Raw genomic sequence first — 21,333 nt, 5'->3', positions numbered from 1 at the left:
CTTTATCAAATATCTTAATTCTGGTTTATCAACGAAATTTATTAGTAGGCCAAAATAATGACAATTTTGTTTAGGAATGGTGAAATGCTCACAAGCATGGATGCTCTTAGCTCTTATATACGAAACGATCACTCAGCTATAAAAAGTTTACGGTTTAACATTTGAAACTATTTTTCTGGGGTAAGAAATAAATATATTTTGAGATATAGTTTGAGTGGACTATTTATATACTAGATATAAATGTGTTTGTATAAGATAAAAACATGGCGCTTGGATTGTATAGCTAGTAACAAGGTTCTTGATCAAATCGAAAACCTCAAAACAAAAAGGAGTCACATGCTTACGTGTTACGGTTGAAGTGCATATCTTAAAGTCTTCGAACATATTTGATTGAATATTTCTAATTTGCTGACCGGATTACTTCGGACGCTCGTTGGTGTATTTTTATATACATACACACACACATAACTATTGTCATATCGGATCGTATAATATGGATTAAGACATAAAAGCAATAGGAGCAAAGATTCCAAAATTGTAAATAGAATTTGACAAATAAAAAAATTAAAGGAGCCAATCGAATAACAAGTGGAAAAGTCATGCCAGATTCCTAAATTTTATAAAATTAGTTATTTTATTTTATTTATAAAGTCGCCCCTCCTCAAATTCTATTGACTTGGACTCTCTCGACTACAGAGTTTCTCTTTCTCCGACGACATTAAAAAGAAGAACCTCACTGCAACTAAAGAGAGAAAGAAGAAAGAGAGAGAGAGATGAAGGTCGTGGCTTTAGTGAGTAATTTGTTGCCGGTTGGTGATTCGGTTGATGAATTGGACAGCTATATGTATCAAACTGTAAGATTCTGCTTCTTCCTCCTATCTTTTGGTTTCATGGGTTTAGATATGAACAAGGGCTTGAAGAAAGGTTGGGTCTTTTCTATCTCTCATTGGTGTTTCTGTGAATCTGGTCAATGTTTTCATGATTTGTAAATCTGGGTTGTTCTTCTTGGGAAGAATAAGATTAAGATATTTTCGATATTGGATGTTTGGGAGTATGAATGATATATAGGATTCTATGATATTGGTATCCTAAGTTCTGTTTTTTTTTTTTTTTTTTTCCTCGTATCTCTAATTTCTTTGATTGGATGCACCTTCTTCAGGTAGGCCACCAGATAATAGGGGGCTATGCAGAATGTATGAATGTGCCATTGTTCAGAAGAAGAATCAGAGGATCTTCAAGGTGAAAACCGTTAGGCTTTCTTCTCGAGTTTCCAAGGGTTTGATTTGATGAATAATTCTGAGGAGTTTTTTTTGCAGGCATCAGAAACTTAGCTACCAAATGACTCTAGATGATGAAGTGGAAGATATGTTTGTGTTATTAAGTGAAGTGAAGAGACAGATACCTTCCATCGCTGCAGTCTCGTCTGGTGCGATTGCATCAGACTACCAACGGCTGCGGGTGGAGAGTATTTGTTCAAGGTTAGGTCTTGTTTCTTTGGCATTTTTGTGGAAACAAGATCAGACAGTGCTTCTTCAGGAAATGGTATACTGTTTCAGGAAAACAGAAACTGAAGATTCAAGCCTATTTCAATCTCAATTTATTAAATTCTTTTCTGTATTTGTTTTATTTAACTCGCTTCTTGTTTTCCGTGAAGATAGCAAATGGGATAAAAGCTATCTTAGTCAAGGTAATAATAAGGATTGCTATTGAGTTTTCCGGCTTCTAGTAACATCAACATCTTCTCATAATTATGCTTTTGTTCAAGTTTACAGGTAGCGGCAATAGGGTTAGATCCCTCAAAGCACCTAGGGAAAGACTTAGCCTTCATGGAACCTTATCTTTTGAAGTTAAAAGAGTATGCCACAGTTCTCTTTTTATGGCTTCATTTAGAGTGTATTATCTCTTTGTGTTGCATTGGTTCTAAAGCTTCTGAATGCATCTCTACTTAGGAAATATGGAAGTAATGTTTGCGGTGAAGGAGGAGAATATGAAACTATGACTCTAGATTGCCCACTTTTCACTGTATGTTCTTTTAGCAATATTAGCAACAATTTGTGTTCATTGATTCCTCACATTTATTTGTAATTTGACAATTTACATTTCTGTAGAATGCGAGTATCGTGCTTGATGAATGTCAAGTTGTGCTACACTCTCCAGATTCCATTGCACCTGTTGGTGTTCTTCATCCATCCACGTTCCATCTTGAAAAGAAAGGGAATCCAGACTCCAATTCCCTTGAAAAGGAATCGAGTTTAGTGTCTGAGGTACTAGGAGATGGTCCCAACACATCAAATTCTACTCGCCAACGAGATAGTGGAATTGTTGATCTAGTTGAACATACAAGTAACAGAGTTCACATATCGAGGACTGAGAAACACAACACATTCTCCATCTGCTGCTGGTTGGAAAATTCACTAAATTCTTCAACAGGTAACTAAAAAAAAACAGACCAAATCTTCAAGATTTTTCCGCATATGTACTTGATATTTGTGTTATCCTCTTTAAACAGGTCTCAAAGAAGATCTCGAGACTGTTCTTACAGAACTTGAATCCCAGCTTTTAAAAAACGGGTTTAACTGGCAGAATGTATTGTACATTCATCTTTATATCTCTGACATGAGTGAATTTGCTGTGGCGAATGAGACATATGTGAAATTTATCACACAAGAGAAGTGCCCTTTTGGTGTTCCTTCACGTAGTACAATAGAACTTCCGTTGGCACAAGCGGGTCTTGGAAAAGCTTACGTCGAGGTTTTAGTTGCGAATGACGAAAGCAAAAGAGTTCTCCATGTCCAAAGTATATCTTGCTGGGCGCCTAGCTGCATTGGACCTTACAGTCAGGTGAAAAAAAATCTCCTCGTGGAGTTCTAAATAAGTTTTAAATTGATTAGCAATTTCAGTTAATTCAATATTATCTACTTCAGGCCACTTTGCACAAGAGTGTTCTTCACATGGCTGGACAATTAGGACTTGACCCTCCCACGATGAATCTTCGAAACGAAGGTGCAATTGCTGAGCTAAATCAAGCATTGACGAACAGCGAGGCAATAGCGGAGTCTTTTAACCGCTCAATCTCTTCAGCAGCTATACTCTTTGTGATTTTCTGTTCAGCACGCACAAAACAATCAGAGAGGAACCAGCTCCACGAAAAGTTTGTTACTTTCTTGGATTTGGCAAAGTCTTCTCGGAGGGTATCAAATGCCATAGATCCTATGTTCGTTTATATCCTTGTCCCTGATCTTCCGAAAAGGTTAAAATACTGCATAGAATCTTTCTTTACATCCTTGTCCTCGAACCCAACAGTTTCAGGTTTTTAACAGTAACTGATGTTCTCCAGGGCTCTTGTTGAAGTGAAACCTGTTTTATACGTGGAAGACGATACAGAAACCGAAGATGAAACCAGGCAAGATCATTCGGGTGAAGGAGATTACAGTTTTGGGGGATATAAGCCAGAGAATTGGCACCAAGGTTGTGTGCAGAAACGAGTTGTTGATGGGAAAATGTGTGTGACCGTTCTCTCCATCTCAGCCGAAGTAATGAGGAAACTTCAGGAAGCTTCGGGAGAAGAAGAACAGCAACTGGAGAGAGTATCAAGATTCTGTGTATATCTTCTCAACAAAACCTTGTCTGAAAATTCATTTTCTTGGCAAGATACAACGGTGAGAAAAAGACTCTTCTTTAACACAATGTTAGCCTCTCATCGAAAGCTTTCCTTTATCTCTTGTTTTTGGTTGATGCAGAGCTTAAGAATACACTTATCTACTAGTCTTGGTGTGTCCGTAGAGAGATTATCAGACACTTTTGCGTCTGCATTCAGAGAGCTTAACGAGAAGAGTGATGGAGTTAAAGTTGACAGCTCGAAAGAACCTATCTTGAACGTTGTTCCTGTCCTAGGTGCTGGAAACACTTCTACTTCCTTCGATAACATAATCACGTGTGAACTATTTGCGCTAAGGTCGTAGCTAAGGGCGACAACACAAAGGTTTACCTTCTTGATCTTGGTGCTCATCAAGTGCTTTACCCGCCGTTTATTTGCTATTGGTAGCCAATAGAACGGCACGATGTTTTAGTCGGACAATTCCTTACTGTTTTTCTGGAAGACCAATTCCGTTTGCTAAAGAACAACACATAGTTGTTTTGCTACAAATGGAAAAACGGCACGATGTTTGGTTTTCTTTTTGTTTCAGTCGGAGGTGCAAAGACTGTTGTTTACTTTGCCAAAACCCAAAAAAAATCAATTATTTGTATCGTATGGTTACGATATTATTGGTCATTATATTGTAACATTATAAATGAATACATTACTTACCAGAAATTTTTTAACTTGGATACCAAATATGTAACTTTCATATCACACAGGTCAGTAAACGTCGTTTTATAAATCTAATGCAAAGAATGTGACATGTTACACGACAATAATATAGATCTAAGAAAGATCTTTTCTTTTTCTTGATAAAAGGTTATCAGACAAATTAGTCTTGTTCACGAGAATATAAGAGATCACAAATGTTAATACGTATTCAAGATCTTTAGCATGATTTTTTTTAACTATGACTGGTCTATTCACAACCAAGATCGTACGTACTACACAATATACGACGTCTTACAAAATATAACACATTTGTATTATGAATCCTCTCATTTTTTAAAAATCGATGTGCTAGATCAGAAGAAACTTTTTGGCTGTGATGTTTATATGCTTTTGTATAAGACGACACTTTTGGATCTATTTTATATAAATCTAAACATTTTTGAAGTAAAAGAGAGAGAACAAAACAAAGTATAAAAAATATCCAACAAGATGCCTTTGGGGGAAACATTGCATTGTGGTCTGTGGGGACAAATTTGCTGGCACAAAAATTCTGCAGAAGAAGAAAAATGAAAAATAATTTGATTCACTATGAATAATAGGAATAGGATGGTCCAAAAAAGTACTAACAAGTTATAAAAAAAATACTAATTAGTAAAAAAAAGAAGATTTTGATTCACAACATCCTATTTACATACTTACACTCAGATGTCTTGAGCACCGCAAATTTGAGTCTTTATGTTAAACATAATAATTGAAAAACCAATTTATATTGGTAAACACAAAGCATCCTATGGTTTGATTTGATATATATTATAGGATGAATCTTTAATGTCACACAACACTACTCTTGGTTGTATTTTCGACAGGTTTAGTGCTACTCACACGTGTATGATAAGTTAAATGCAATGATAACATCCTTTAATGGGAGAGAATACAAATCTTTGCTTTGGTTCAGTAATTGCAAAACAAATTAATACTGTGTCGTTTTTAAGGTGAAGGGCATTTCCGTCATTAAAAAGAATCCAAAGTGGGAAAAAGTCCAAGCTGGGAAATTCAGACGTAAAGCGAAACCAAAAGAAAAGGGGAAAAAATGGTAAAAATCGTAATTAAATGTAAAAGTGAAGGGCAAAATCCTAAATTCTCCTCTGCAGTACCACCAAATTGGTCGAGCGAGAGACCAGAGAGAGAGAGATAGATCTGAGTATCTCTGAGTAGAGGTGGTGGTGGCATTAATAATGGCGTAAGTAGAAGAAACCTAGCCGTTAGATCTTCTCAATCGCCAGAAAATATTCATTCTTTACCGTTCCCATTGCTCCTTCCTTCCTCTCTCTCTCTCTCTCTCTCTCTCTCTGTGTCTTTTGAGGTTTCCGGGTTGGGGTTGGTGAGATAAATCCAGCGGCTTATCGGATCTTTCCACTGTTATGTTTGTGTTCGGAAATCGAAACATTGATAGAGAAACTAAAAGAGGGAAAAAGGCGTGTGCTTTGTTTCGTAAAGGCTCCAGCTTTTTCTTATGAACAGCTTGTAAAGGTTGTTGCTTTTTTTTTTGTGTGTGTGTGTGTATTGGAAAGGAGGAAGTTTTCTTGAAATTTTGATTCAAATTTGAGCTCATATGGTGAGTTTCTAGGGTTTTGTTTTGTTTTTGTGATTCTTGGAAGAATCTGATTCCTTTTCTATTAGGGTTCGACAAGTAAAGTAGAAAGCTTTGTATTTGTTTTTTTGGAGGAGCTTAGTGAGTGTTTGTGGAAAAAATAATGGAAGATTACTCCAAGTATACTCATAGTCCTGCTCATTTAGCCGTTGTGCTTCGAGATCATGCTGCTCTTAGGCGAATTGTATCGGATCTTCCTCGGTTAGCTAAGGCTGGTGAAGTTTCTACAGAGGCTGAGTCTATGGAGTCTGAGTCTCGTGCTGATTCTGTTTCAGCTGTTATTGATAGGCGTGATGTTCCTGGTCGTGAAACTCCATTGCATCTCGCTGTTCGTCTTAGAGATCCTGTCTCTGCTGAGATTTTGATGTCTGCTGGTGCGGATTGGAGTCTACAGAACGAGAATGGTTGGAGTGCATTACAAGAGGCGGTTTGCACTAGGGAAGAGGCCATCGCCATGATCATTGCTCGGCATTACCAGCCTCTTGCTTGGGCTAAATGGTGTAGGAGACTTCCTCGGATCATTGCATCTGCATCGCGTATCCGTGATTTTTACATGGAGATCACTTTTCATTTTGAGAGCTCTGTGATTCCGTTTATTGGCCGCATTGCTCCTTCGGATACTTACAGGATATGGAAACGTGGTTCGAACCTCCGTGCTGATATGACTCTTGCCGGTTTTGATGGGTTTAAAATCCAGCGGTCTGATCAAACGTTTCTCTTTCTAGGGGATGGTTACTCGTCTGAAGACGGTAAAATGTCCCTATCTCCTGGCTCGTTGATTGTTCTTTCTCATAAGGAAAAAGAAATGACTAATGCTTTGGAAGGAGCTGGAGCGCAACCGACAGATGCTGAGGTTGCTCATGAAGTGGCTTTGATGTCTCAGACTAATATGTATAGACCTGGAATCGATGTAACTCAAGCTGAGCTGGTTTCTCATCTGAATTGGAGACGGCAAGAGAGAACCGAGATGGTCGGGAATTGGAAAGCTAAAGTTTACGATATGCTTCATGTGATGGTGAGTGTGAAATCAAGACGGGTTCCTGGTGCAATGACTGATGAAGAGCTCTTTGCTGTTGATGAAGAGCGAACTGCTGCAACAAACGGTGCAGAGACCGATGGCTTTGATGATGTATTAACGCCTGAGGAAAGACTCCAATTGAATTCCGCGCTTCGGACTGGAAATTCTGATGCCATTGAAGATGAAGAGTCTGAAGTTACTGATCACCAGGAAAACGGATCCCTCAAGGATAAGAAGGGCTGGTTTGGTTGGAATAAGAAAGGCTTAAACACTGAAGATACTAAGCTCAAGAAAGGCTCAAAGTCTGCGCCAGAAGATGGGAATCAAAAAGGGAAAAGCCAGAGATCTTCAATGGTATCTGATCATACAAATGAGGATCTTGGAGGCACGAAGAAAGGAAAGGAGAAGGAGAAGAAGAAGAAGAAGAAAGGTGTTGCCGGAGATGAGGTTAAGCGTGAGAGTGAATACAAGAAAGGACTAAGACCGGTCTTGTGGTTAACACCGGACTTTCCTCTTACGACAGACGAGCTTTTACCGCTCCTCGACATATTAGCTAACAAGGTTAAAGCCGTTAGGAGACTCAGAGAGCTTCTCACAACTAAACTTCCACTAGGCACATTCCCTGTAAAGGTATAATCTTCTTCTACTCGTAACTTGTGCGTTACTGATATGAATAAATCACTCTCTGGGAATTTACTCTGATTGGTAATTGATCTGCAGCTTGCCATTCCCATTATTCCAACGGTTCGAGTTGTTGTTACTTTCACAAAATTTGAAGAGCTTCAGGCGGCTGAGGAGGAGTTCTCAACGCCTCCTTCTAGTCCGGTATTTCATGATGCGAAGTCTTCTTCTTCAGAGAACTCATCACCATCATGGATCTCATGGATGAGAAGTGGGAAATCAGGTGACAATGATAGTAACCGTTACAAAGACGAGGTTGACCCTTTCTCGATACCTTCAGATTACACATGGGTCGATTCAGCTGAGAAGAAACGTCGAATGAAAGCTAAGAAAGCTAAGAGCAAGAGGAAGAAACAGGCGGCAACAAAAGCCGCTGCTGCTAGTGACTCGAGTACCCGTTCAAATCAAGTAGCCGAAGAATGATGAGTCCTGAGTAACCGAATCATTGCATTCTTCAGGTTTTGCTTTGGCTGGATTCAAAGATGTTCACTTTCTGAGCCATCATTGTGGCCCTGAGAAAAAAGGGTTTTGGTAGTGTTGTTTATTGCTCTTGTAATGTCATGTTATTTCTGAAATTCCCTTAACAAAACATCTTTGTTCTCTCTTAATGATTGATTAATCCTCTTTTTCTTTTTTTTTGTTCGTTCCTGAACCGGGCATAATCCATTTCTGAATCGAATTTGAAGCCTGACATCAACATAACTTTTCGGTTCAGGAGCTAATGTGCAAAACGAATAATAAACCATGAAAGTTTGAACTCCAATCATCTCCTCCATCCTTTTCTTTATAAATTGATCAGTATAAATTTTATTTTCTCCTTTCCCCATTGTGCAATATACAACAATTTCGAAGCTGAAACTACGAAAGAAAAAACAACCATTTGTCTGCCTTCTTGGTCTTCACCAGTTTCAGCTTTGAGTAGGATTAATATAGCTTGTTTTCAATCCAACAAGCACTTGATCCCAGACTTACTGAGCTCTACATGAAAGCTTATCCATATATATATTTGGCAGTCTTTTAACTCTTCCGGTTCAGACTGTATCACGCTGCAGCGAACGGTGACACAACCCTCACAATTTGGCTTAAAACCAATAAATAGATCNAAACGTCGAATGAAAGCTAAGAAAGCTAAGAGCAAGAGGAAGAAACAGGCGGCAACAAAAGCCGCTGCTGCTAGTGACTCGAGTACCCGTTCAAATCAAGTAGCCGAAGAATGATGAGTCCTGAGTAACCGAATCATTGCATTCTTCAGGTTTTGCTTTGGCTGGATTCAAAGATGTTCACTTTCTGAGCCATCATTGTGGCCCTGAGAAAAAAGGGTTTTGGTAGTGTTGTTTATTGCTCTTGTAATGTCATGTTATTTCTGAAATTCCCTTAACAAAACATCTTTGTTCTCTCTTAATGATTGATTAATCCTCTTTTTCTTTTTTTTTGTTCGTTCCTGAACCGGGCATAATCCATTTCTGAATCGAATTTGAAGCCTGACATCAACATAACTTTTCGGTTCAGGAGCTAATGTGCAAAACGAATAATAAACCATGAAAGTTTGAACTCCAATCATCTCCTCCATCCTTTTCTTTATAAATTGATCAGTATAAATTTTATTTTCTCCTTTCCCCATTGTGCAATATACAACAATTTCGAAGCTGAAACTACGAAAGAAAAAACAACCATTTGTCTGCCTTCTTGGTCTTCACCAGTTTCAGCTTTGAGTAGGATTAATATAGCTTGTTTTCAATCCAACAAGCACTTGATCCCAGACTTACTGAGCTCTACATGAAAGCTTATCCATATATATATTTGGCAGTCTTTTAACTCTTCCGGTTCAGACTGTATCACGCTGCAGCGAACGGTGACACAACCCTCACAATTTGGCTTAAAACCAATAAATAGATCGGTCCTAAGTGTCATGAAACAGCCTCCTAATCTGATCCACGCTGGCCGGAATCAATGTCACCGGACATCGCTTGTACTGTGTCATTACCACAGAACACGGATATAAGCTTATACCGAGGTTGGGTTTTGGGAATATAGAGAAATGATTCGGAGAACTTACCTTTGTAACATACTTAAATACGCATGAGTAGCAGAAAACAAATCCAGAGACCGTGACAACTGATGGATTTGCACGTTTTTGCAAGCACAACGCACAGAGGGATCTGTTGGGAGGTAGAGGGATTCCTTCTTTGGCCATCTGTTAGAAAAATAACCAAAAAGCACTTAGTTGACTGAGTGAAAGAAGTCTACAATAGTTTCAGCAATGCCTACGAATTGGTTGATTACCGTTGGGGCTGGTGGAGGTGGAGGTGGAGGGTACACTGTTGGAGCTGATAAATCTCTCTTCAGCTGATTGATACCACCATTCCATCATCTAAAAAAACCAAAACACACTAATATGAATGAGAGGTTTAAGTTCAACAAAATTATGGATCCGATGAAAAATATACCTAGAGACAAAGATATTAAAAGGATAGCAATTAGCTTTATGACTTAAAGCTGTGGCTGTAGCATATCAAATCCAATCTATATAATCTAAGCTTAGGACCATTTCCAAAAGGAATCTCCTTCAGAATGTGCTGGAAGCTTTCAAGACAGTAACATAAGAGAAGAACCATAAACTGGAAAAATTTGTGGATACTTACTTTAAAGATAAAAACTGCTGCAATCAGACCGGTTTGAGCGTAGTCAAGCACCGCATATGAGCAGCTAAGAAGTGCCCCTTGCACGGTCTAATTCAATATTCAAAATAATACCATCAGACCTTGGATCACTAAAGTGTGAGCAGTAGTAAGAAAGAGCCTATCTCATTCATTCGGTTACAGGAAGTTTAAGAAAACAGAGATCATACTTTTAACCATGGAGGACCACGAAGCCTCTCACGCTCATGATTCCGTATCTTTGAAATTCTTGAGGATGTGTCCATCTATCTTGGCATCAAAGAGGAAAACAGAAACACAAAAAGTGTGTTAGACATAACATATGTGAATTTAACACCTCGAAGGTTTTATAGGTCAGTTCATGATGATATAACTTCCTGCAGCAAGATATATCGAGAAAACCAAACGGTGGAATTTCAAGTATATCGTCCAACAAAGGCCAAGCGCCGTAATTCAATGGGGGAGCATAGTAAGATAATGGTGACACGAAATTTCAATCAGGAAGGAGGAAGTTAATACCAGTTCTTGCCCTGTAGCTCGACAAACTTGAATCCCAAGAGCTTGTAGCCCAAGAGAATAAAATCCAGTAGCATCCAGCAGATATAAGAGCTGGTAAGTGAACGATAATCCTGCACAGATCATCTCAGATAAGCTAACAACAAATAAATGCTAGCGACCAAATAATAATCCCTATGTCAACGAAACGCAGTGATAACGTCTATTATTCAGGATTTCTAGTGCTATTAGCCTGGATTCAATTCATAATGGGAAACCAAAATTTCATTCTTGATCAATGCACTATCCTCCAAAAAATGCAGCTCTAGGCATGAAGCTAAACAGGGTAAAGTAAGAAGTGCTCCTAATTATGTTACAGAATCATCAGCTACTAGGCAGCCAGAAAAGTCCATGCTCTACATAAATCCACAATTACCTTCACTTGATGCATGTATCCAAGGATAACAGACAGCTATAAACTTTTTAATTTTCGTAGCTAATTGTACTCGAACAGAAAGCTCTTCATTCCCACTAGGCTCTCTTGAAACAATTGATTCTTCCCCTGTGAAGAAGTCAGTTTCATCAAATCCTTGATCCTCAGTTCCCCATAAACTTTCCCTGAGCCTCGCTTCCCTTTCTTTGTTATAGATTGCATGCAACTTAGACTTGAAGTACGGTAACACAACCTACAAAAAAAACACTCGTTAGATGGAAAAGTACCAATTTAACAGACACCCATTTACAAAGCCTTCAACAGACACCCATTTACAAAGTATTGAATTTAGGATAGAGTCAGTACCAGAAACACAACAGAAAGGATTCTTTGACGCTTCTCTAAACCGGAATGTTGAACTTCTTCGCTAGAATCCTTCCTGGCACTATCTTTCCTCAATCTCAACCTCGCTGATTTCCTCCTCAAACCATACAATGATTCAGCAAACGAAGCATCTGCAACAACTCACAAAAACTAAACTTTATAAGCAGAGATTCCAATACACACACTCCCCAATCCCAAAACAGTTTCGAGAAGCTAACCTGTGGTTCGTAAGCTGTGTCCTTCAAGAATAAGCATCAGAGCAGCAAAGAATTCATCCTCGTAGTCTAAAATCTTATGGAGGAACGATCGTCTCAAAGCAAAAACCTAAAAAAAAGAATCACACAAAAAAAAAAAATCTAAGAATCAAAACCGGTAAGTACCAAATCACAATCCTCAGAAGAAGAAGTAGAGAAAGGCATTATACGCCGAGGGAATAAGTGAGAGCGGCGCGAAGGCTAGCCGGAAGTTGCTGAGCTGCAGCCATCTCAAAGAAGGTGGGGCGTGTCCCTTCACCTCCCACCTGAAACAACATCTTCTTCCTCCAATCCTTTATCCCTCTCTTCTTCTTCTTCTAGTTAGTGAGATTGTTTGATAAAGGCGAGACCTTTGTCTTTTTAGACTGAGATTGAGACCTTTAGCTTCTTCAGAATTGCAGAAATTGAGAAAGAAGATAGAGAGAGAAGAGAACCATTGAGAACAAAAAAAAAAAAGACGCATTTCGAGAGAAGCGTATTTATTACGTCATAATTAGCAAAGTCTTTTGCCACGTCATCTTACACAGCTGACTCAGCATCCGACAACAGTCCAACTCGACAGTGATTTGTCCACGTCATCTCCATTTAAAATTTGATTAATTGGGAGAAATCATCAATGTTTCATTTTATTGCTGCTGTGAATTTCACATAAAGCATGAACAAAAAAGAACTTAATTACAACACCTTTAGGTCAGTAAGTATCATAACTTCTTCAGTCATTAGATGTCTAATCTTCTTCTCTAACCCGTTTTCTATTACTCCCAGAAGCAGATTCACTTTGAGATATTGTGTTAGCACCACTCTGCAGTGTCTGAGTTATTGTTGATGGTTCTGAATTGGTTGCTTTATTAGGGAGGAAAACTTGTGAAGGGCTTTGTGATGGAGCTGAACCTTCAGCTTCTGGCACTGATGATGACCCTTGCATCTTCTGTTGTTTCTCAATCATCATCTGAAGATACCGACCTTGTTCTTCGATTCGTAACTGCAATGATCTTTGGATCTGCATTTGTATTTAAGACCAAGATCAGATCAACATCACCAGATAAAACCAAAAAAACTAAATCAGACAGATGAAGAGGAAAAGGACACTGTTTTGTGCCATATAAGCTTCTTATAGGCAGTTGTTATTATACCTCAAGTTGCTCGTGGAGTTGCTTTTGAACTTTCATCTGTAACCGTAGAGCTTCAGTGATTTCAATGCTCCTGAAGATAAAGAAGAAAAACCAAACGTAAGTGAAAAAACTTTTTCCTCGGTGTTACATAGTAGAATTCTGACAGAAGAACTATAATTTTCCTTACGTCTTCAAGTCAAGAGATTTGATGTCTTCAACGGTTTTCAAATTCTTCACTGGAGGTTCTTCTGTTCATTAAGAAAAACAAATTTAGTGTCAAGAGGTGTTTCTTCACACAAAAAATTCTTTTAGATTCCATTGAAACTTTATAAGAAGTTTCCAGAGTATAATAATTAAAAGCTTCTGTGAAAAGTTGAGAAGAGAGTTTGATCCTTACCTTTATTTTCTGAAAGTTCCGGTTTATATCTTGCCTTTCTGTATTTCTGGAGAAGTCAACAGTATAAAGATGGTTAAAATGAGCTTAAGCATACAAACTGGAAACAGATGGAGAATAATAATAACCTGCAGATGGCTTTTGACATGATAAATGGTCAGCCCGGGACTATTGATAAGCTTCAAAACAGCCTTAGGGGTGGCTCCTGTAGTTTGCAAGTATAGCAAGAGAATAATAAGTTTTTGAGCTAAACTTTGGAGACATAAAAAGAGAAGAAAAGGGCTTACGCACGTTCACCACCACCGAGCTGATTAACAGCTTCGACAAATGCTTCATGAAGTTCTGGTGTCCAACGCATTCGTTGCTTAGATGTCATTGAACTAGCTGGGGTTTTGGCATTTAAAGGATCCATTGTCACTGAACTAGCTGGCGAGTTTTTGGCATTAAAAGGATCCATTAATGGATCCACCTGGCGCTGATTATTGAACACTATCTCTTGCCTTGCTATATCAGAAGACGGTGTTGTTATCTGTAGGACATCAGTAGAGCCAGTCTTAATAACAGAATCATGAAGATAATACATTGCTAACAGAGAACCGCTAATGAATAAGCATATATATAGTTGAGAAAACGAACCTCTGAATCTAGATTGAGGGCAACAGGATCACCTAGAAGCTCTGACCATGGTTCAAGACCATCATCAGACATCAACTGGTCCGCCCAGTCTGGCCATTCGCTTTTTGAATGGACTTCCTTGGACGAGACCGTAGTTCTACTGCTCTCCGCTTGTGGAACCGGAACATGAAAATCAAAGAAGCCCTGAAGCTGATCTGAAGACCAGGTCATATTTCTCTGCTCTTGAGGCTGATTGATCACTTGCAAAGATTGTGTAGCCATAGAGCATTCCTGCCTCTGCCCTTCTTCAGAGACATGAGCAATAGTCATACTGCCTCTTGGCACTGTAGAAACGGGAGGCCGTGCCTGGGAGGAAGATGAAACATAGACACCATTGCAGAATCCGGAAGAAGATGAAAACGAATTCCCACCAGAACTGCAACCAGAGACCAGCGGAAATGCCTGACAGGGGACGGGATTGTTATTCATCAGTTCCTGTCCTGAAGAAACCCACAAAATGTTAGGAAAGTTACGGTGGTGTCTCTCATCTAGAGTTGCAAAAGATGAAGACATAGCGGTTGGAAAACTATAATCGCTAGCAAGTGTCATTGAATAAGTGTAGTATTGAGAAGATAACTATAGATATCAGAATCTTAGCACAAAAGGGGCTATTTAGCTTAACAAGGAGCTTTACACAGAAGCAAATATGAGACTCACTATCACCTAGTTATATATACAGAAAAGGGCTATTTCCCTTTCAAAAACACTCCAAAGGAATATTCTTCACTCAATATGTTCTGCCTTGGATAGCTTTCTTTCACTTTTCCCCCTACACTTCAGCAAATTCCGCAAAAGGAAAGATAAAAATGCACAAGAAGTATTCTTTGATTCTCTCTATCCAAAACTAAACTTGTCTAAGCAATGAACCACACGAAGATATCATGGAGATGACAGATGCATCAAAATCAAACAGAAACAAGATATGGAATCCAATGCAATGGGAGAATGAAATTAACGCGCAATTTGGCAAAGAAAAGCAAAGATGGCTTTTCATAAACCACAGGGACGTGCAAAGAAGAGAGTCACCATGAGGACATTATTATCATACCACTTTTAATAAACTCTTATCAAATCGAAACCTTGAAGGAACGAGAATCTAACAGAGAACCAAATCGAAAAGACAGAAAAAGGTTTGTTCACAAAATGACCTTGACCATAGAAATAAGAAGGATTCGTAGATCATAACATGTCAACATCTCATGATTGAACGTTCTAAAAACCCCTTCATGAGAAAAAACAAACCTTTAGCTTTAAAAAAAAAAAATTCTAATCAAAAACAGAACATAATCTATAGTGAACCAATTCCAAATCAACACGAGACAACAATATAACTGGACAGCATCAGCAAAGTTAATCACTTTCTTTTTTGTGCTTAAGATTTAATAAACAGATCAAAGGGAACTCTTCACGCAAATTCACAAAACTTGATTATTCTAAACCTCGTAATTCATAAAAATCAGCTAACTCACCAAAACTCAAACACGACGAAAGAGAATGCCGACAGAGAGCGAATGGATTATGCCAGGAAAACCAAAAAAGATAGAATCTTTACTCGACTCAGCAGCACTCGTCAAAAACAATACAGAATCCAATACCTAATGAATTAGACAAAAAAAAAAAAAAGGTCTTTATTTGATGAGTGGAACAAAAGGAAAATAAAATTGCGTTTTTTTTTTTTTTTTGTGTCTTCTCAGTTCCACAAAAGCTGATTGGTTTTGTTACTGACCGTTGGATTGATATACACTTAAACCATAGAAGGTTTTGTGATATAAAAAACAACGGAAGGGATTCATGCAGAGCACGGGAATTGAATGCTCCTTGCCGTAGAGGATTATGGCGGCTGTACAATGAAATTGTGGGATCAATGTAATTGTTGTTAAATCTATTTTGATTGGTCAATTGGTGCTTATTACGTCAGAATTAGTTAAAGACATTTTCAACTGTTTGACCCCTATTTTAAAAATACCCCACTAGCACCAATTATGTTCTGTAAAATCGTTAAGCCCATCTTTTCTGCTTTAATTAATGACTAATTCTCGCTTAGTATTGATTATCCGATTATATCGTCTAATCCGATTAATTCCCGCATAATTTTTTATATACCGATTATTTTTGGAGCCAAATATAAATCAAATATATATATATATATTTTTGTTATAATAACTAATGTACAAACTTTTAATTAAAATCATAATTTATTTTCTTAATATTATGTTTTTATGTTTTTACCGTAATTTTAAAAAACAATATATTTTTAATTTACTATTAATTTATTTAATCTCCTATTTTTTTGCTAGGCGTTAAGTCCACCATGACCGCCCAACTAGCACCTAACGATTTCTAAAACAGAACTTTTACCTAATTTAAATGTATTCATCTTCGTAATTAATTTCCCTTTAATTTGATTTTCAACAGTGATCTATTATTTGCTATGATCATTACTATCTACTAATATAAAACCAAGAATGGTGTGAACCTAAAAAGTAGTTAAGTGGCACGAGAACAACAACAAGTAACGAACGAACAAAAAGATCAGAAGTAAACGATAGGTTTGAAATGCTAATGTGAGAAACTGGCACGAGAAACGAAGTTGTTATAGGAACTAGAATCAAGTTTAAGGCATAACACAAGTCTAAGACAAACAAAACATCCTTCAAGAGATAAGTGCAAAACGTTTAACACAAAATATAGATGCCGAGCTCGCTAGCTTAAACGATGGCGTTAGCAGCACTTGCGATTCTTGGCCACAGATCAGCACACTCCTTTCCGATTGGTCCAGTGATAGCAGATCCTTAAATACACAATGTAACAGAGACTCATCAGGCTACAACTAAACATGAGACTACAACTCGCTTATTAATAAGAATTTGGGCTCAAATTACTTCCTCTAGTAACTACTAACTCATCAGGAGATAAACAAATAGAACCAATTGACCAGAAACAATGTACAAAGGTAAAGAACTTTGTACCTTTCATTTCACCCTTGGGATTGACGATGACACCAGCATTATCTACACACAATAATCACAACTTTTCAATCAGACTTTCAAAGTTCTCAAAGGTACAACAACCATTTCACAGAAACAAACAGAAATGCTTACCCTCGAAATACATGAAGACACCATCCTTTCGGCGCCATGGCTTCCTCTGCCTAACAATGACAGCAGGGAGCACCTTCTTACGGAGATCAGGCTTACCTTTCTTGACAGTAGCCATAACCATATCACCAACACAAGCTGATGGCAAACGGTTAAGACGTCCCTTGATCCCTTTAACAGAAATGATGTAAAGGTTCTTAGCTCCGGTGTTGTCAGCACAGTTGACAGTAGCTGCCACTGGAAGACCTAGTGACATCCTGAACTTGTTACCAGAGGTTCCTCCTCTTCCTATATAATATCAAATCAATTTAAAAACAGTAAGCATCAAACACAGATCAAAATGATCTCTATATCGCTATATACAGGCATCAACAAAAACGTAGATCTCTTCTACCTAGCTAAGATCTAAGAATAAAGATTCATATTCATCATAATCCAGGACGTAGCTAATAGCAATTACTTGTAAAATTCAAGGTGAATCGAAAAGCGTAAACATAGATTCCGTAACAGATGAAGAAGATGAACGAGATAGAGAAGCGCGTTGTTACCTCGCTTCGACATGGTTGCAGACTTGGCAGCTCTCCTCAGAAGAAATTGTAGTGACAGCGCCGAGAGGGTTTATATATGCTTAAACTAGGGTTTTCTTCGTCTGTTGTTGTGAGCTGCTGACCTGGATTTTATTTTTATGGGCCGACGAATATTACTAATAAAGCCCAATTATGTTTTTTTTTTAATCCCCATATCTCAAGCTCACGAAGTTGAGCGTCTAAAAAGTAAATTAATTTGATCAATAGTTATTATAGTATCTTTTTTTTTTGATACTCAAAGTACAGCTGAATCTGAATTTACCAATGATGGGGGCACCTTTTTGATCCAGAGTCTATCTATAAGACGAAGACCCTTTTAAGAAATCCATAACCGTGTTGTTTGGTTTATTTAGTTTACAATTGCAGTGAAATCCCTTAAACAATTGAAAAAGAAGGGAACATAACTAACAGTAAGTTACTTTGGTTGGGCAAACATATAACACTGTAACCTAAAGAAGGGAATTGTCAAGAGAGAAAAATCTGCGACCATAAAAATTATATATCGTCATCAAGTTGAATCCAGCATTGCTCAAAATGGATCCAAGTGTTTTGTTCGTGGGTCATGTTTCCTTCAATGTCTACTAATGATCAGTCTCACTAGCGCTTAAACGCCACCACTTTGGAACCTGCATTTTAGGAGAAACACTCAACCACTGAATTATTCACTTCAAAAAAACCATAATGAATCAAAAGTTACTGATGCTATTCGTCTGAAGATTACTACATCATACTTAGACATTCTTTCTCACCTGATTGTTTTTTAGCAGGAACAATCTTTCTTCTTTCTAACTTGCCTTGAGATCCTGACATATCACCGGAATCGTATAATTAGCCAGCAATTCTAGTTTCCGTTGAAGCTTTTTCTTTTGTTGGAATCATTTCTATGAACCAATGTACTTTGCCAAATAAAATTTTTGGCTTGGATCTCATACAAATTTACACAAGTTCTAACGTAGAATGTGTAAGCAAACCAAGGAAGCAAGCCAGCAGTCTGTCACAACGGTTTGAACAACAAAGACATTGTGTAAAGATAACTCACCTTTTCTTTTTTTGTCTCTGCATGATTCGCTTCCGCAGCAACATTGAAATGCCTTTACAGGATGACTTTTATCATTGAAGTCTATCATGTAATCCTGCGATTAAAAACACAGGTTATTTGAAGTATATGTACAACTCAAGAGTGAATAACATTATGGGAACAGTAGAAAGACGTGTTTGGTTCATCTCTATTCATGGGGCCATCTACAAACACCATATATATCTAAAATGGCAAAATCATCAACATGCTCTCTAATCTTTAGCCATGTGAGTTTTTGTAACTTTGTGGTCAATACAGGGTAGTTGAATTATGGTGCTTACCCATGTCAACTCATCCATGGCCTTCACGTCTCGTAGGGTAAAAAAGGCAATCTGCACATTTCCAAACCCAGAATTCCTTAAGCTCAATAAAAATTACTTTCACAATCAGTGTTTTCAAGAAGAACAGGTTAAAGTGAAGAAACCAGATACTTACATGATAGTAATGTCTGTCCGGAGTCTCTATTTCTACCGGAATATCAATCATGTTTGCATCCTCGCATCTGCATCCACAATAAAGATCACTAAGAACCATAAACTCTCAAGGGGAGCACAAAAACAACATAGCACAACAAGCACTGATTGATACCTGTGATTGATAAACCTTGCGACATTTCCACAGATTGTGGCATCCAGGCAGAGAGCTTCTTCATCTTTTAATTCCTTCTCAGAACCCCAATCTGCATCCAGAGTTACAGGATATGTATGCCGCTCACCACTAAACCTTATATTCCGGTCGTATAACTCCGTGTTGGTCAATATTTCACCAATGTATTCACAGACAAAGGTTCCTTTTGGCAAGTCCTGCAGTGTTCTAAGACCCCATCCTTTCCCTTCTTGGGTGAAGTAAACCTGAAACATATATTTTGCTTGTCACATGAGGAAGCCAGCCATCAAGACAAGAAGGCTGTAGTTTGCTAATCCAAAATGGTATGGTCAACATATATAAGATTCAATGTAATTGTTACCTGCAGTTTGCACCTTATCCCTCTCTGTACTACTCGATTTCCACAGTGCATAGCACATCCACACTTTCTCCAGCATTCCTTAATGAACTTCCGGATAAGGTGACCATCACATTTTCCGTATGTGCCATTATCGTGGTCTCTCTCCAAAGGGCAGTCTTTGCAGTAAAATTTATGAAACCTATCTGGTTCCTTTTTCATCTTTAAACAGGTGTCCAGAAACTTCTCCTTTAGCAACCCGCCATTGGTATAAGCATATTCTCCACTGGTTTCACGAGCACAAGCACATGGAAGGTCAGCTGAAAGACAGTCGCCTTTGCAGTTGGCACAGCAATCTTCATCAGAAATACGAGCGAGAGACACGTGGACATAAGCACTTTGGTAGACAATGTTATGAGGGATGTAAGTAAACTTTGGCGCATCCTCGCTTCCAACATCATCGACAAGAGATATTTCAACGCTCTCCGAACCTTTAGTGATGTCAGAAATTCTGTTTCTATATTTCCTCTTGCGATCACCAGTACTGTTCTGGACTACCTGAACGGAGGGACCTGAGGTTGCAGAACGGGTTTCGTAAATTTTTTTCAGAGAAACAGGAGAGTCAATGACCTTAGGATTCTTCCCTTTATTGCCATTGGATGAACCTTCACTTAGCGTGTTTCCTCTATTGCCATTGGATGAACCTTCAGTTAGCTTCTTATTCTCTTCGTCAACAGAGAGAACAGCGTCGATGAGTGCAGAATAGTTATCCAATTTAACTAAAGACCAACTGCCACCAGCCTCTTCTAGGAGCTTCAGAAGCACTGGCATTGTCTTTTCATCAGGAATAGACAATTCCCTTGTTTTCTCTAAAGCTTTGCGTACCTTGTCGTCTTGCTCAGTGAGCATCATTGGTTGTTCCATATCGAGATCCCACCTTCCTAAACGGAACCTGCAAAATTCACACATCAAACCAAACTAATAAGACACATCAATGCAGCAGCTCTTAAGATTAANAAAAAAAAAAAAAAAAAAAAAAAGGAAACAGATCAAATTTATGCTTTGATTTTATATAGTTATCCTTGAAGAACTGAATCATGACTGTGAATTGCGAATAAACCCATACCCTATCAGCAAAATCACACCAATAGAAGAAGAAAAAAAACCCTAAAAACTGGTTATGACAGTTCGGAGTAGAAAAAAATGGCGAATTCAGAATGATCTAATCAACAAGGAGAACTGATTCCGACTTTTACAAGCACTACACAGTTACCAAAACTCACAAAAACAGAGATATCTAGAGAAAACCCAAAATTCGCGGAGTAGAGAAACCCACATTGAACAACTAAGGGGAAGATTAAGAGTATAAGACGAGTGAAATGCGTGAATAACACACAAACAAACAAACAAAAACCTCAGTGTGGTGAGACTGTAACGAAATCGGAGGAAGCTTCTTCTGGAATTGAGCCGCCGGTCGGCTAAAACACAAGACCAAATTTTGAGGAAGACGGCGAATGAATGATTTGGTTGAGATTGTGCATGCAGAAAAAAAAAAAAAAAA

At 38.2% G+C, this 21,333-nt stretch overlaps 6 protein-coding genes across 9 annotated transcripts; 2 read left to right on the top strand and 4 right to left on the bottom strand.

The window, feature by feature from the left end:
• Positions 672–4,323, top strand: LOC104764074 (diphthine--ammonia ligase-like). Its single transcript, XM_010487522.2, has 11 exons — positions 672–854; positions 1,160–1,239; positions 1,317–1,542; positions 1,655–1,687; positions 1,773–1,855; positions 1,950–2,022; positions 2,109–2,430; positions 2,510–2,841; positions 2,925–3,250; positions 3,338–3,659; positions 3,741–4,323. Exons 1-11 carry the CDS (start codon positions 774–776, stop codon positions 3,960–3,962), a joined length of 2,100 nt encoding a protein of 699 aa, XP_010485824.1. The 5' UTR covers positions 672–773; the 3' UTR covers positions 3,963–4,323.
• Positions 5,440–9,090, top strand: LOC104764073 (ankyrin repeat domain-containing protein 13C-B-like). Of its 2 annotated transcripts, XM_010487521.2 has the most exons (3): positions 5,440–7,611; positions 7,702–8,009; positions 8,804–9,090. In XM_010487521.2, the coding sequence occupies exons 1-3, from the start codon at positions 6,067–6,069 to the stop codon at positions 8,877–8,879; spliced, it is 1,929 nt and encodes a 642-aa protein (XP_010485823.1). In that variant the 5' UTR covers positions 5,440–6,066; the 3' UTR covers positions 8,880–9,090. The 2 variants fall into 2 exon arrangements, with proteins under 2 accessions (XP_010485823.1, XP_010485822.1); XM_010487520.2 differs by lacking the exon at positions 8,804–9,090 and having other exon boundaries at positions 5,441–7,611; positions 7,702–8,296.
• On the bottom strand, positions 9,206–12,338 carry LOC104764072 (peroxisome biogenesis protein 12-like). The gene is given in 11 exon segments (XM_010487519.1): positions 9,206–9,634; positions 9,719–9,856; positions 9,946–9,996; positions 9,998–10,033; positions 10,305–10,391; positions 10,511–10,585; positions 10,839–10,948; positions 11,251–11,500; positions 11,614–11,762; positions 11,850–11,955; positions 12,056–12,338. Coding segments are annotated over 11 exon segments (1,182 nt in total). The 5' UTR covers positions 12,164–12,338; the 3' UTR covers positions 9,206–9,562.
• LOC104764070 (myb family transcription factor PHL13-like) lies at positions 12,466–15,697 on the bottom strand. 3 transcript variants are annotated; one of them, XM_010487517.2, is made up of 8 exons: positions 15,536–15,697; positions 14,028–14,506; positions 13,683–13,920; positions 13,520–13,596; positions 13,395–13,440; positions 13,185–13,245; positions 13,019–13,088; positions 12,466–12,885 (listed from the first exon to the last, which is right to left on the bottom strand). In XM_010487517.2, exons 2-8 carry the CDS (start codon positions 14,493–14,495, stop codon positions 12,613–12,615), a joined length of 1,233 nt encoding a protein of 410 aa, XP_010485819.1. In that variant the 5' UTR covers positions 14,496–14,506; positions 15,536–15,697; the 3' UTR covers positions 12,466–12,612. The 3 variants fall into 3 exon arrangements, with proteins under 3 accessions (XP_010485819.1, XP_010485820.1, XP_010485818.1); XM_010487518.2 differs by having other exon boundaries at positions 14,028–14,501; XM_010487516.2 differs by lacking the exon at positions 15,536–15,697 and having other exon boundaries at positions 14,028–15,133.
• Positions 16,597–17,803, bottom strand: LOC104764069 (60S ribosomal protein L23). The gene is made up of 4 exons (XM_010487515.2): positions 17,713–17,803; positions 17,168–17,452; positions 17,036–17,077; positions 16,597–16,857 (listed from the first exon to the last, which is right to left on the bottom strand). The coding sequence occupies exons 1-4, from the start codon at positions 17,723–17,725 to the stop codon at positions 16,775–16,777; spliced, it is 423 nt and encodes a 140-aa protein (XP_010485817.1). The 5' UTR covers positions 17,726–17,803; the 3' UTR covers positions 16,597–16,774.
• On the bottom strand, positions 18,048–21,309 carry LOC104764068 (histone-lysine N-methyltransferase SUVR4-like). The gene is made up of 8 exons (XM_019240749.1): positions 21,187–21,309; positions 19,797–20,724; positions 19,418–19,680; positions 19,265–19,331; positions 19,111–19,161; positions 18,791–18,884; positions 18,499–18,554; positions 18,048–18,375 (listed from the first exon to the last, which is right to left on the bottom strand). Exons 2-8 carry the CDS (start codon positions 20,694–20,696, stop codon positions 18,349–18,351), a joined length of 1,458 nt encoding a protein of 485 aa, XP_019096294.1. The 5' UTR covers positions 20,697–20,724; positions 21,187–21,309; the 3' UTR covers positions 18,048–18,348.

Source organism: Camelina sativa, chromosome 19 (assembly GCF_000633955.1).
Source record: "Camelina sativa cultivar DH55 chromosome 19, Cs, whole genome shotgun sequence".
Classification (NCBI taxonomy): Eukaryota; Viridiplantae; Streptophyta; class Magnoliopsida; order Brassicales; family Brassicaceae; genus Camelina; species Camelina sativa.
This window is presented reverse-complemented; position numbering and strand designations above follow the sequence as displayed.

Coding starts and splice junctions, on each gene's coding strand:
- LOC104764074 (XM_010487522.2), top strand. CDS start 774: ATGAAGGTCGTGGCTTTAGTGAGTAATTTGTTGCCGGTTGGTGATTCG. Junction 1,688..1,772: donor TAAAAGCTATCTTAGTCAAG/GTAATAATAAGG, acceptor TCAAGTTTACAG/GTAGCGGCAATAGGGTTAGA. Junction 3,660..3,740: donor TTTCTTGGCAAGATACAACG/GTGAGAAAAAGA, acceptor TGGTTGATGCAG/AGCTTAAGAATACACTTATC.
- LOC104764073 (XM_010487521.2), top strand. CDS start 6,067: ATGGAAGATTACTCCAAGTATACTCATAGTCCTGCTCATTTAGCCGTT. Junction 7,612..7,701: donor TAGGCACATTCCCTGTAAAG/GTATAATCTTCT, acceptor ATTGATCTGCAG/CTTGCCATTCCCATTATTCC. Junction 8,010..8,803: donor AAGAAAGCTAAGAGCAAGAG/GAAGAAACAGGC, acceptor TAAGAGCAAGAG/GAAGAAACAGGCGGCAACAA.
- LOC104764070 (XM_010487516.2), bottom strand. CDS start 14,615: ATGACACTTGCTAGCGATTATAGTTTTCCAACCGCTATGTCTTCATCT. Junction 13,921..14,027: donor CCCTCAATCTAGATTCAGAG/GTTCGTTTTCTC, acceptor GATGTCCTACAG/ATAACAACACCGTCTTCTGA. Junction 13,246..13,394: donor GGAACTTTCAGAAAATAAAG/GTAAGGATCAAA, acceptor CTTAATGAACAG/AAGAACCTCCAGTGAAGAAT.
- LOC104764069 (XM_010487515.2), bottom strand. Junction 17,078..17,167: donor TGTCTTCATGTATTTCGAGG/GTAAGCATTTCT, acceptor TATTGTGTGTAG/ATAATGCTGGTGTCATCGTC. Junction 16,858..17,035: donor TCCCAAGGGTGAAATGAAAG/GTACAAAGTTCT, acceptor TGTGTATTTAAG/GATCTGCTATCACTGGACCA.
- LOC104764068 (XM_019240749.1), bottom strand. CDS start 20,696: ATGGAACAACCAATGATGCTCACTGAGCAAGACGACAAGGTACGCAAA. Junction 19,681..19,796: donor GGATAAGGTGCAAACTGCAG/GTAACAATTACA, acceptor TATATGTTTCAG/GTTTACTTCACCCAAGAAGG. Junction 19,332..19,417: donor GCAAGGTTTATCAATCACAG/GTATCAATCAGT, acceptor TTGTGGATGCAG/ATGCGAGGATGCAAACATGA.